We start from the raw sequence: 12,922 nt of genomic DNA, 5'->3' as shown, positions 1-12,922 counted from the left end.
CACCTCTGCAGTTGGAGACGCCGTTCTTCACTCAACGTGCTAACTATGGCAACATCGCTGCTCATTGCAGAACCACTTGCATGCATGCATCCGTATGGAGGTTTGAGGGAGGGGGTATTGGTACGCGATAGGGGAGGGGGGGGGGGGGGGTCGCACCTCTCTCCGAACTTCAAAGTGCCACGAACCTCCAATATGTTAATAATCTGGGTGGATGATGTCAAGAAGGTCCGAACCCAGCACCTACAAATCTTTAGGCCTATGGCTTAACCACATTGGATGAAGTTTAAAGTTTGTTTTCTTTAACGACACCGCTAGAGGACATTTATTTATTTATCATCGGCTATTGGATGTCAAACATTTGGTAATTTTGATATATAGTCTTAGAGAGGAAACCCACTATTTTTTTTTTCCATCAATAGCAAGGGATCTTTTATATGCACCATCCCACAGACAGGATAGCACATACCACGAATTTTTGTAAGGAATGGAGATAACCGGACGTTCGATTGTCCGTCCTGGCTGTGAAACTATAACAGTTAGTATTCGCAGTTGAGAGACAATGGCTAGACGTAAAACTTTTCAAAAACACTATATCTACATGTACTCTGTCTTTATTATATATAGTGAAACGGGTTGCAAAAAAACATTCTGGGTTGAAGCCATCATCGCGGTTCGAACCCAGCACCTGTTATCCTTAAGGCCGATAGTTCAGAGATTTTGAATAAAAGGTGCAGCAGTTTAAACGGGTACTTCACACTAAGACGCTCTCGGATCAAAAGCTTCCCAAAATAAGAGGTTTTTTTGTTTTTTTGGCTAAAGAGCTACAGTAGTGATGTTGTTATTGAACTGGTTTTCACAAAAGAGCATGCCATCAATTGGCAAGCGATTGGTTGTAATAAAGAACGGGTTTACTGTCCAGGGCCGAACAACAGTTAGACCCGAGAAGAATGGGGCGCCGGCGCAGGTGTAAACTCCGTAACAAAAGTCGCGCGTGCTGCCCTCACGGCTCCCGCACCTGCTCGCGCCAGCAGCACGCGACATTGTGGTCAAGAGGTCACACACACCAGCTATATGTAAATAGGACTATCGCTAAAATTACCGTTATTTGAAGGCAGGTCGCCAGCGATGCCTTAATTTAAGAATCACCGCTTGGTGCATTTAATTTAATACTGTAACTAGCGGCCTACAAATTATGCTAAAATATGTTAAGCAGAATAGGCATGCACGATTAATGCCTGTGAATTGCAGAGTCGCTTATTGGTCCTATTTCTCTGGACAAAGAAAAAGATAAAAATACATAAATAAAATGGTGGAGGAATGGATATAGAGAGAGGGACTGAGAGGAACAGACAGGTTATTAGATGTAATGCAAATTAGTTTTATGATGCAAATTAGTTTTGTATTATCATGAGTGCAAATTAGAATAGGCATGTTTGAGGTGACAAGTTTTGTGTTTTAAATGTTTGTTTAAACTAGCGTACGTCTAATTTAACATAACACACGTCGCATTCGAGCTAGTATAATGTTTCAACTTATTGTCGTGCTTATGTCCAATTAAGGTTCAAGCACGCTGTCTGTCCAGGACAGTAGGTTAGTTAGTGGTTAGTGAGAGAGAAGAGGTTGTAGTGGCCTTACACCTATCCACTGAGTCGTTAAAACTCACTCTGGGTGGGAACCGGTAGCGGTCTGCGAACCCTGTACCTATAAGCCTTATGTCCGATGGCTTAACCACGACACGACAAAGGCCGGTAGCTTGCGTCGTATTTGAACTAACATACTACACATTGCATTTTAAATCAGTAAATAAAATGTGTATCTTGTTTTAAATAAGCATACTTCGAGTATGAACAGCATACCTCATAATATTTGAAACTTTAATACGCCAAATTTTCAACAACAATACCGTCAGTATCTTAGCATAATTGCCTAACTCTTTTACTTTAGAGCTTTTACTAAGCGGCTGATGATTTATAATAAGCAAATCTCTTATACTAAAATTAAAGTAACATGCGTTGTACGTATACTAATATAGTATACGTTTGAACTTTAAAGTTTAAATTAGCCTGCTTCATCTTCAAAGCATATACACCAGTTTTTTTTAAAGCTAGTATGCGCCAGATTTTAAACTGACAGGCATGTCTTCGGCTACCGATTTTACTATCTGTGTATTCTTTTCTCTTTTTTTTAAATTATTATATTATGATTGGCGAACTCTTTATGAGGGTGTCACGTGGCCACAAAGGCACGCGCCACCACCATTAATCCTCGAGTCGCGTGCCACCCCGCTACTAGGTCAGACACCCCGAGTCCAACTTACAGATGGCTTTGTGAATTATTGTAACCCGAGTCGGACGCTTCACCCCCTTTCCAGCTCCCACAAAAGGCTCGAGTCTTTGTCCGCACGCCATCTGTGGGGTGTAGACGTCTTGTCAGTCGCAAGTTCACGCGAGCCGTTGAACTTTTTTCCTTTCTTTTGAAAATAATCGCCTGCCCCCCCCTCCCGCCCCAACACACACATTCCTATACATGTTTCAGGGAACAGGTGTTGTGAGCCAGTCGACTGAAAGTTAACGCAACTGGCTCTGGCGCGACGCTTTATATTTTAGTTTGAATTGAAATTCGTAAAAATACGTCGGTGTTCTAGTATACGTAGGCCTATATGAAACCATCTGTCCTGAACTCAGATCATTACAGGCGTGTATTCGTGGGGGGTGGAGGGGGGTTGGGGGGGGGGTTGTGGTTCAAGGGTCGAAACTCAGTCATATTTCAATTTGAACTGAAATTCGTAAAAAAAAAAAAAAACCTCCCTCCACCCCCACACACACAAAACGTTGGTATACGTATATGAAACTACCATCTGTCCTGAACTTTTGTTTGTAATAAACGTGTGCTATTTCACAGGTGTCCGAAAAAGAGATGGGGATGTGAGGGGGGGGGGGGGGGGGGGGGGGGGGGCTGACCAACTCTGAAAATAATACAGATACTTGCTCAAACAGGGGGCTGGACGTGGAAATGGAAGGAAATGTTTTAAACGGTTATATGGCATCGGACATATGGTTAAGGACCACACAGATATTGAGAGAGGAAACCCGCTGTTGCCACTTCATGGGCTACTCTTTTCGATTGGCAACAAGGGATCTTTTATATGCACCACCCCATAGACAGGATAGCACATACCACGGCCTTTGATATACCAGTCGTGGTGCACTGGCTGGAGCGAGAAATAACTCAATGGGCCCACTGACGGGGATCGATCCCAAACCGATCGCGCATCAAGCGAGCGCTTTTTCACTGGGCTACGTTTTGCGCTCGCTTGATACGCGGTCAGTTTGGGATCGATCCCCGTCGATGGGCCTATTAGGCCATTTCTCGTTCCAGTCAGTGCACCACGACTGGTATATCAAAGGCCGTGGTAGGTGCTATCCTGTCTGTGGGGTGATACTAATGGGGAAAAATGTAGCAGGTTTCCCCTCTAAGATTATGTGTCAAGATTACCAAATGTTTGACATCCAATAGCCGATGATTAATAAGTCAATGTGATCTAGTGGTGTCGTTAACCATAACAAACTTTTGTGTGTGTGTGCTCGGAATTAATGTAGGGGAGGATGTCCAATCTGTTGCAAGCGAAGTTTTTAGAAGGGTCGAGTAACGCTCTGCCGGAAAATATATTGAAAAAAGAAGAAAATTCGCTTAAACAGAGAAGGGGGTCGACCCCTACTCCCTACCCCCACCCTGCACACGCGCCGTTAATATATCGCCCCAGTTGAAAACCAAATTAAACTATACCTCCAGTCGAGGTCAGCTTCCGATGCCTATACATATCTCCACACACAGGACAGCATATACCACATACTTTTATAAACCACAATACACCTGGGAGCCCACCCTACCGCGCAAATAAGCGCAGGAGTCCTCCCACTCTGAGGTAGATCCAGTACAGTAACATGCACCCAGTAGCTGTGTTAGGACGTACCGCTGTTGTTTTGACATAAACCGCTGTGTCATTGCGGTGGTCTTCTTTTGTCCGTTTGCTAAATAACAACACACAACCACATCAGTCACTGGGGTACAGATTCGTCTTTACCGAATAATAGGTACATGTAAGTGCTTACATCGATAAGGTAGCCTTATGAATTGTTTAAATATCTCTGGATGGGATACAAAAGGTGGGGTTTTTTTTGTTTTTTGTTTGTTTTTTTGTTTGTTTTTTTAAGGAAATGTGCAACATTTAAAACTGGTGCATCTTCAGTATTCAGAGAGGTGTGAAGCTTTTAAACAAAGTTAAATTTTGTTTTGTTTAACGACACCACTGGAGTACATTTTGATTTATTAATGATCGGTTACTGGATGTCAAACATTTGGTGATTTTGACATATAGGCTTAGAGAGGAAGCCCGCTACATTTTTCCATTACTAGCACCATCCCACAGACAGGATAACACATACCACGGTCTTTGATATACCAGTTGTGGTGCACTGGCTGGAACGAAAAATAGCCCAATCGGCCCACCGACGGGGATCGATCCCAAACCGACCGCGCATTAGGCGAGCCCTTTACAACTGGGCGACATTCCGCCCCCACTAAACACAAATAAATTCATTACACTAATCAACAAAGCACTTGAGTTTTCAGGTCACTGCAAAATTCGGGTTGAGTGGATGGGTGGATAGGTGGATGGATGGGGTGGTGCACACTCCAAACACCCTATCCTTGATCTACACCCGTTGAAGTACACCGGAAATAGGGTGTGATAGGAAACTGTAGGTGGCGGGTTGGTACATCTCCCGGTGATCAAAGCGAGTCGACTGTGTACTATCGGCGGGTCGAGTTGAATGGAACAGACAGGATCATGTCTGGAGATGTTTTGGTCAGCATGTCGGTTGTATGCCAGTATCGCTAGGAATGTTGGGACTTAGGAATGCAGTTACACTTGACGCTAGCATTTTTGTCGAGGAAGGAAGAACGTAACCGGTATTACCAAGTGCATTCATATATATATATTTTTAATGGGTGGAATGTAGCTCAGTGTAAGGGGCGGGAATTAGCTTAGTCGGTAAGACACTCGTCTGAGGTACTTTGGTCTGAGGATCGAATTCCCTAAGTGGACCCATTCTATGATTGTTTTTTGGGGGTTTTTTCTGTCCCAACCAGCTGCATTTCCTCCGTAGGAAAATGTTGTATTCCCTCCGTAGCAAATACCTGATCTGCTCCTGATACATTACACTGTATTTGTCTGTCTGTCGGTCGACACGTCCGTCCGTCCGTTTATCAGCCTGTCTGTCTGTCACTTTATAGAAAAATGCATGCAAATAAACCGTTGCACAAACATATACATATACAACGCAAAGATAGGGGCATCAAAAAGCATCAGCATCAGAATAATTTATGGTAAAAAAAAAGAAAGAAAGAAAGAAAAGAAGCAAAGAAGAAAAAATCCCAACGAAAGGCGAAACGCATTATCTTACACCCCATCTCATCCCATTCCATCCCAAGCATTATCTGTGGTAAAATCATAGCTCTGGATTTATTATTGCAAACTGTATCATTGAATTTTATTTCATGGATGATAAACAATTAACAGAAGCGGATCTAGTGAGAGGGGGGGGGAGAGCATGAGCCCCCCCCCCCTACATTTTGCGACAGTTATAATTTTATTATATATTAAGTTTCATTTTTTTAACGATCCCCCTCCAAACCTCCACCAAAGTTCCCTTGGCATTCCGCCTCATGTCATTGCCCCCCTAATGGATTTTCTGGATCCGCCACTGATTAATAGCGCCACCTGACCCAAATCTTGTGCATCCTTTATTTAGGACCATATGATAACAGTGCAGTACATAGTCAGTCGCAGTGGATCAAAGTACAGTAACCAATTATAAATGTTTTATAATTTATGTTTTATGTTACGAGTCAGCGATGTTAAATGTTTATGCACAAAGAGACTCCTTAGCTGTGGGTTCTGCTTTGTTCAAAACGCTAGACTTGTATATCGTTTTATGTGCACCTTCCACCGTCAGCCTCGCAAATAACTTGCCAAACAAAGACAAAAGTATCATTGCCATGTGCGCTTAACTTGGACCTTGCGTCATTACATATCACGGAGATGCGTCAACCATTGTTTCCAAACTCGCCATGGGGTTTTATATTAATTCTGTAAAACTGATATTATTAATACTCATTCCATTTTATGCGATTGTTCGAGGCGATATCACTGGGGGAGCAAGGATGGCATGTGCCCCCCTCCCACTTTGTAGCAGCAGCGCTGATTTTTATAAATTTATTCATGTATTTATATATGTGTGTGTGTGCCCCCTCCCCCCCCCCCCTTTGACACCTCCCTACGCCCGTGCGATACTGTTTAAACACGTAGTCTTGATTACTCAGTAAAGTTCACTAACAATCGACTGTTTCCGTTTTCTTTTCTCCCCTCCCCATTAATATTATAGATGCTCTTTAAAAAAAACCCCACTTCTCCCCAGAAACATTCTGTATCAACCCCCGTGTGATAACAAAAAAAGTATAATCAAAAGTATGTGCACAATAAAATGACATTAATAACAGTTTCTTTTAACAAGGCATAATAAACATTATGTGCATTTTTGCAAATACAATATATTTCTAACACTAACAATAATTAAAGATTATAGTTACAGACGCTTGTATGGTGGGTGTTTCGAGGTCGACCCCCCCCCCCCCACTGTTCCAAGCGAATGCTCTTCTCTTTTTATATTATCGATATACTTTCTAGCATTGCGTGACACGACACCCCCTAAAAACTTGGTTTTCCACAGTACAGACCCCCCACCCAACTCCCCGCACACACACCGCCTGAGTTGCCCTATTTTATATTTCAAATTAACAAAATTATGAGCAAAAAATAGCACACATTTTTAAAATTGCGCTTAAGAATCTTGTGGCATCCACGAGGGGTCGGTGTACGTGGGTGACAGTACGGTTTTTGATAGCCACGAGTTCCCACGAGTTACAACACGACTGGACTTGGCTCAGCCTGCTGACGCAAGCTTGCGAGCGCCTGACCTACTAAGCATTCGGGATTTTTTTGCCAGCTCTCTCTCTCGGCTGAATTCGTAAAACAGTCCCGACATTTGACAGTTGCAGTGTGTTATTATGTATAATGTAGCCCTTTTACAGTTCATTCCAGTTAGCTGTTCTCATTTATAATTCCTTCGTAACATGGTTATTCAATCATTTATTACACGCAAGCCATAACCCAGGTTGTACTAGTTCCAGATAGTGACCGCGGAACTGTGACAATCTGGACCGTTTTTCACATGACCAATCAAACGAGTTTTCCTGATAAAGCTCCGCCCGCCGAGTCTCCGTTACAAATAGCACATGACTAGGATCAACGGAACATTTCAACAAAGACCAGTCGTACTACACAGAGGTGTGCTTTGCTTGTTATACTCTGGACTTTACACAGCTTATCATTTTGTGTTTGGATTACTTTACAATACACCATGACTCTTACTTCGATGTCGACAATAACGGAAAACACTGAAATGTAAGTACCTCTGTATTTACAGTTATAGCAGTTTATAATATATTTTGAAATTTTGTTTTATAACTATGCTTCTGTTAAATTATTAGCTGCATAGTCTTAAAACAGTGTAATAAGATTTTACTCAAAAATGTATAAGTTCTAGAATTAGACCTGGCAATAGCGCATTGTCATTAGTCATTATCCTCTCATAAAGCAGTTAGGTGCCAAGTATAGCGTATTTTGCGGGGAAATCACGCATTTGTCACACATTCACGTGAACTCAGCCCTGTGCATTCTCACACAAACATGCAAAACCAACCTGCTTTTAAGAGATCAGAACTTCCCACATTATTTCTGTATATTGACTCGGTAATAATAAATATCAGTAAATTAATATGCAGGAACTATTTAGTGTTATGCATCGCTATGCCACACGGTGAACCCCGACATTTCACGGTGTCTGGTGAAACTCCGTATTATATCAGCCTTATGCTGCGATTACCTGCTGTACAGGTGGTATTGTATGTGTACATGTGCACTATTTGTACACCATTAGACCAACCAGTTTATGTTCACCATTGCAGCTAAAGTTACAGCTGGGGTACAGAAATTGCTAACTCATGATCACTTGCTGTACACCAGTAAACATGCTGTAACAAAGACGAAATCGTGACGGTCTGACGTCACAAACGGTCGCTTCAAAAAAGTGTCCACCTATTATTAGGAAGTTCGCATGTTTATGCTTGCACAAACGTTTTGACATATGAAAACATATATGTTGTCAATATTGAGTGTATTTCTGTGATGGAAGAAAAGTGTATGCTTCGGTATACTAGACGGTGAATAAGCAACGTAAGCGAGGACAGAAATTCCCACATGTTGAATCAGAATAAGCGTGGGCGATTCATGGGAAAGTCCGGTATACCAGTAGTGGTGTATACTGACGTATTTCCCAGAAAGAGACAATCCTAGAGATTCCCGATTTTGCATCACAATTGGCTATTAGTTTTTGTTTCATAAAGTGGGTGCAAGACTTCCGAACGTTTCAGCATTCAGGCTTAGGTTTAGGGTTACGGTTAGTGATAGTATTAGCATGCGTGCTGGAACGATCGGAAGTCTTTCCCAAAGTTGTAATGAGCAATAGTTCCTTGAGAGTACACCACCAATAAAGGTCGTGTGTAGCCTAAAGTTAGTGGGATATCACCCAGCAAACACACACTCAAGGCACAGCAATAATGGTGTCTTCTCTACGTAGGCAGACATGATATGTTTAGTTTAAACTAAAAAAGGCACTTAGTATTTCTCTAGGCACGGCCTTGGCAAATTGTAATATAGAAAAGCAAGCAAGCCACCCATTTTACGACTTTAGTTATATACAGGTATCTTGTAATGGAAAGTACCTGGTTATTTGTGTCTATGGGGAAATTTAGCAATGTTACTCTACAGTTTCGTTTGTATAGCTATTGATAGAACTGGTCATCCCTAAAAACAGTATATTTTGTTTGTGTCTTGGGGAAGTTTAACGACAGTGCACTAGTTTATTTCTGTATATCTATTAATACAGTTATTGATTAGGCGTGGACTAAGACCGTTATGAATAAAAGTTTAACATTGTTATACTGCATGCAGTTATTTCGGTTCACCTATCTATATGACTGATCGTTGTTATATAACAAGAATCTGTTGTTAATATATCTGATTTTGTTTTCTTTTGTTCAGGAAATCTGGCGATATTGGCCACGCATTGAAGCAGTGCCTGCAGCAAGCGAGTTTGTCACATAGAGTTACATGTGGGGTGTTCGAGTGTGCCAAACTGTTGAGCTGTAACCCTGACAACGTGATGTTGTGTATCCTACCCGAGGCAGACAACGCTAATGACGTCACTGTACACATCCAGCACACGCTGATCAAAGCCTTCTGCTGGGAAAACGACATCAAACTTATCAAGGTATGTTCGACAATTAAAACAAATATAATAAAATTTTATTATTAATTTAAATTAAATTAAATTAAAAACTTTGGGAAAACCCCCCAGAAAAACAACATTCATTGCACAATTAATTAACGATATCAGTATAAATTAGTTTATTTATATTTTGACTAGTAGGTTATTCATTAAATAAAAACCCTGCCTGTTGATTTTATGAAGCACACACACAGGGTCATTGTAAAATAACATTTAAGTGCTAATTCACTTAATCCGGTTATAAAAAAAATCTTGGCAGGTTGTAACGATCTCTTCCGTCTTGTAATTTGGCAGCTGTCCCATAACACCATATGTGTCGGCAGCTTTCCCTGTATCAGTCCCTGTCCATATTTTAGCAAATAACAACAACAACAACAACTGCAAAAAGCCAATCTTTTTATGTATTGTGTTTTACCCTTTGCTTCAGTTTATATGTATACTTATATATCTAATTTCTTTTCTTCAGGTTGATTCTGCAATAAAACTGGCCACGATATTGAATGGAAGTCAGGAACCAAAAAATGACAATATCCCCCCATGCACCATTACCTCCAGTGACGTCAGCTCCCTTCTTTTGGAGGTAAATAGAGTTCGTTGTTTAAACTGCATTATTTTCACTAACAACAACATTGGGTAAAGTGATACCCTAACTATTTATGAATAAAAGTGCAAGAAACATTTCACACATTATGCATAAATGATAACCACATAATAAGACTGTAGCATAAGTGCTTTAATAACTAGTCGACAGAGGTACTGCATACTCTACTTCTAGATTGTCTAACTAATAATTAAACTGTCTCTAATTATATTATAATTGAACAAACGCATATGTTGTTTCTCAATGTTTGCTTTTCTAGTTTACTATTAAATCATAAAACATATATATGTTTTATGCTTTAATAGCAAACTAGAAAAGCTATGTAACTATTCATTGGGCTACTAAAACATCTGTTTGACTGGGATTATTAGTTATTAGTTGGCCATCCACTGCACACAGTAACTGCCCTGATATTCAGTCTTGAGTTTAACTTGTACTGATGTTCCGCTTCTGTTTGTTTTTTTCCAGTTTCCACAAGACACGTGTAGTATGGAGGACACAGCAGTTTGCGAGTTTTTCGAGAGAGCGCTTAACAGCAACGTGACCTCCAATTTCGTTATCGAGCTACCCGTCTGAACATTGATCCATAACTAAGAGAAATCAGCACTTATCAGGTAAATACCATGTCAATGCACTTTAGTGACTCTTTCTTATGCATTTAAAATATCGTCAGGATAATTCTGTTTCAAAGTTTTTTATTTAAATTTTTCTTTTTTGAAAACAAATCCCCTTTTTATACAAACAGAAAATTATTATTTAAAAATTATTTGGACAAGAACAAGAACAAATGAGTTAGGCAGTGCAACATTTCTATGAATTCCCTGGAATTTTTAATGCCTTTAAGTCAGTATTATATATTATATATCATTAAATGTCTCTCCCCCCCCCCCCCCCCCGCCAATTACTGACACTAATTTGTATACAAATTCCAATTAACTGGTCAAGCACAATGTTATGATTATCTTATGTATTAAAGGCCCAGTATTTAATCAGTTTTATTTTTTATGTTTTTCAGAGGATCCCAAACTCTGTATCATCGCAACATTACGAAATGCACGCTGCAAGACTTCTGGGCGAAGGCTTACAAGCATCCATAGCACTGTCGGTAATATGACGCCACTAAATGACGTCACATGGTACGCGACTGACACCAGATGGAGCTGAACACGCTTTGCCAGACGAGAAGACGACCAAGATCATTTCATCCGTGACAAGATCAACAGTAGAGCAAATCTGTGCTCGCGTTTAATTGCTTATGGACTACGAAGGACATGTTAGGTATAGGCGAATATGAACAGACGAACTTTCACAATAAGGACAATCAAGTGCACAAGACCATCATCGGTATAAAAACATACGAGTTATGTTCAGCATCATCATCTTCACTAGAGAGACGGTTTTGCAAGACTGGTTTTAGACTTAAGAGGGACCAGTCTGGTGGAAAGATACAACTTTTAACTGTGAACAATTGATTTTCGAACAATGATTCTCAAAGGATGATGATTCCAACTGCACTGCTAGAACAGAAATATTCTTGAAAATTACTCATTTGTTCATGCAATATTGTACGTCGTATATGAATATTCATGAACTTGACGACAAGCCATAATGAACCAACCACATGAATATGTATGTAGGTGTGAAATAAGTAACGATCGGAGAGTTACTGATTGTAAAAAAATGTCAAATAAATGATGAATCGGAATGTGTTTTATATTATTTATTCTTATGCACGTTACTCGTAGAACTTTAAGGGCAGGACGTAGCCTAGCGGTAAAGCCCTCGTCTGATGTGCGGTCGGTCTGGGATCGATCCCCATTGGGTTATTTCTCATTCCAGCCAGTGCACTGTGACTGGTATGCGCCATCCTGTTTGTGGGATGGTGCATATAAAAGATCCTTTGCTACCAATGGAAAAAAAATGAACTGGGTTTCCTCTTTAAGACTATATGTCACAATTACCAAGGGCGGGACGTAACTATTTCTAGTTCCAACCAGTGCACCACAACTGGTATATCAAAGGCCATGGTAGGTACTATCCTGTCTTATGGGATGGTGCATATAAAAGATCCCTTGTTTCCCCCCTCACTATATGTGTGTCCGACGCCATATAACCGTAAATAAAATGTGTTAAGTGCGTCGTTAAATAAACCATTTCCTTCCAATTACTAAATGTTTGACATCCAGTAGCCGATTATTAGTAAATTAGTGTGTCCTAGTGGTATCGTGAAACAAAACAAACGCTAGCTTCTAACTTAGAATCTTTTAATATTTACAATAACATACTTACGTCATACTTATGATAGTGGGAGGGTCATAGCCCAGTGGTAAAGCGCTCGCTCGATGCGCAGTCGGTGTTGGATCGATCCCCATTGGGTGGGCCCATTGGGCTATTTCTCGTTCCAGCCAGTGCACAACGACTGGTATTTCAAAGACCGTGGTATGTATTACCTTTTCTGTGGGATGGTGCATATAAAATATCCCTTGCTGCTAATCGAAAAAGAGTAGCCCATGAAGTGGCGACAGCGGGTTTCCTCTCTCAATATCTGTGTGGTCCTTAAACATATGTCTGACGCCATACAGAAAACAACAACATTTACTTATGATAAGTTTCCAACTGAAACTAATGTTTGGCATACACCTACCGATTAACGCCGACTTGCGGCGCTTGTTTTGTTTAACGACACCAGTACAGCGCACTGATAATTAATCATCGCGTAATTCTGACATACTAGTCCACTGAACTTAACATTATAAATAGTCAAGTTGCGTCCGAGAAAGAACTGTTCATGGCAATACTGTTATACATGTAAGTGAACATTATTAATGCAGGGCTTCTAGAATTTTTATAA

At 40.6% G+C, this 12,922-nt stretch overlaps 1 protein-coding gene across 1 annotated transcript; it reads left to right on the top strand.

The window, feature by feature from the left end:
- The first annotated feature begins 7,190 nt into the window (after nucleotides 1-7,190).
- Nucleotides 7,191-11,776, top strand: LOC121376076 (growth arrest and DNA damage-inducible protein GADD45 alpha-like). Its single transcript, XM_041503856.1, has 5 exons — nucleotides 7,191-7,525; nucleotides 9,224-9,452; nucleotides 9,937-10,050; nucleotides 10,540-10,685; nucleotides 11,087-11,776. The coding sequence occupies exons 1-4, from the start codon at nucleotides 7,482-7,484 to the stop codon at nucleotides 10,645-10,647; spliced, it is 495 nt and encodes a 164-aa protein (XP_041359790.1). The 5' UTR covers nucleotides 7,191-7,481; the 3' UTR covers nucleotides 10,648-10,685; nucleotides 11,087-11,776.
- The last annotated feature ends 1,146 nt before the right edge of the window (nucleotides 11,777-12,922 follow it).

The sequence above is a fragment of the Gigantopelta aegis genome, chromosome 6, assembly GCF_016097555.1.
Source record: "Gigantopelta aegis isolate Gae_Host chromosome 6, Gae_host_genome, whole genome shotgun sequence".
Classification (NCBI taxonomy): Eukaryota; Metazoa; Mollusca; class Gastropoda; order Neomphalida; family Peltospiridae; genus Gigantopelta; species Gigantopelta aegis.
Note: the sequence above shows the minus strand (reverse complement) of the source record. Positions and strands in the feature narration are given on the sequence as shown.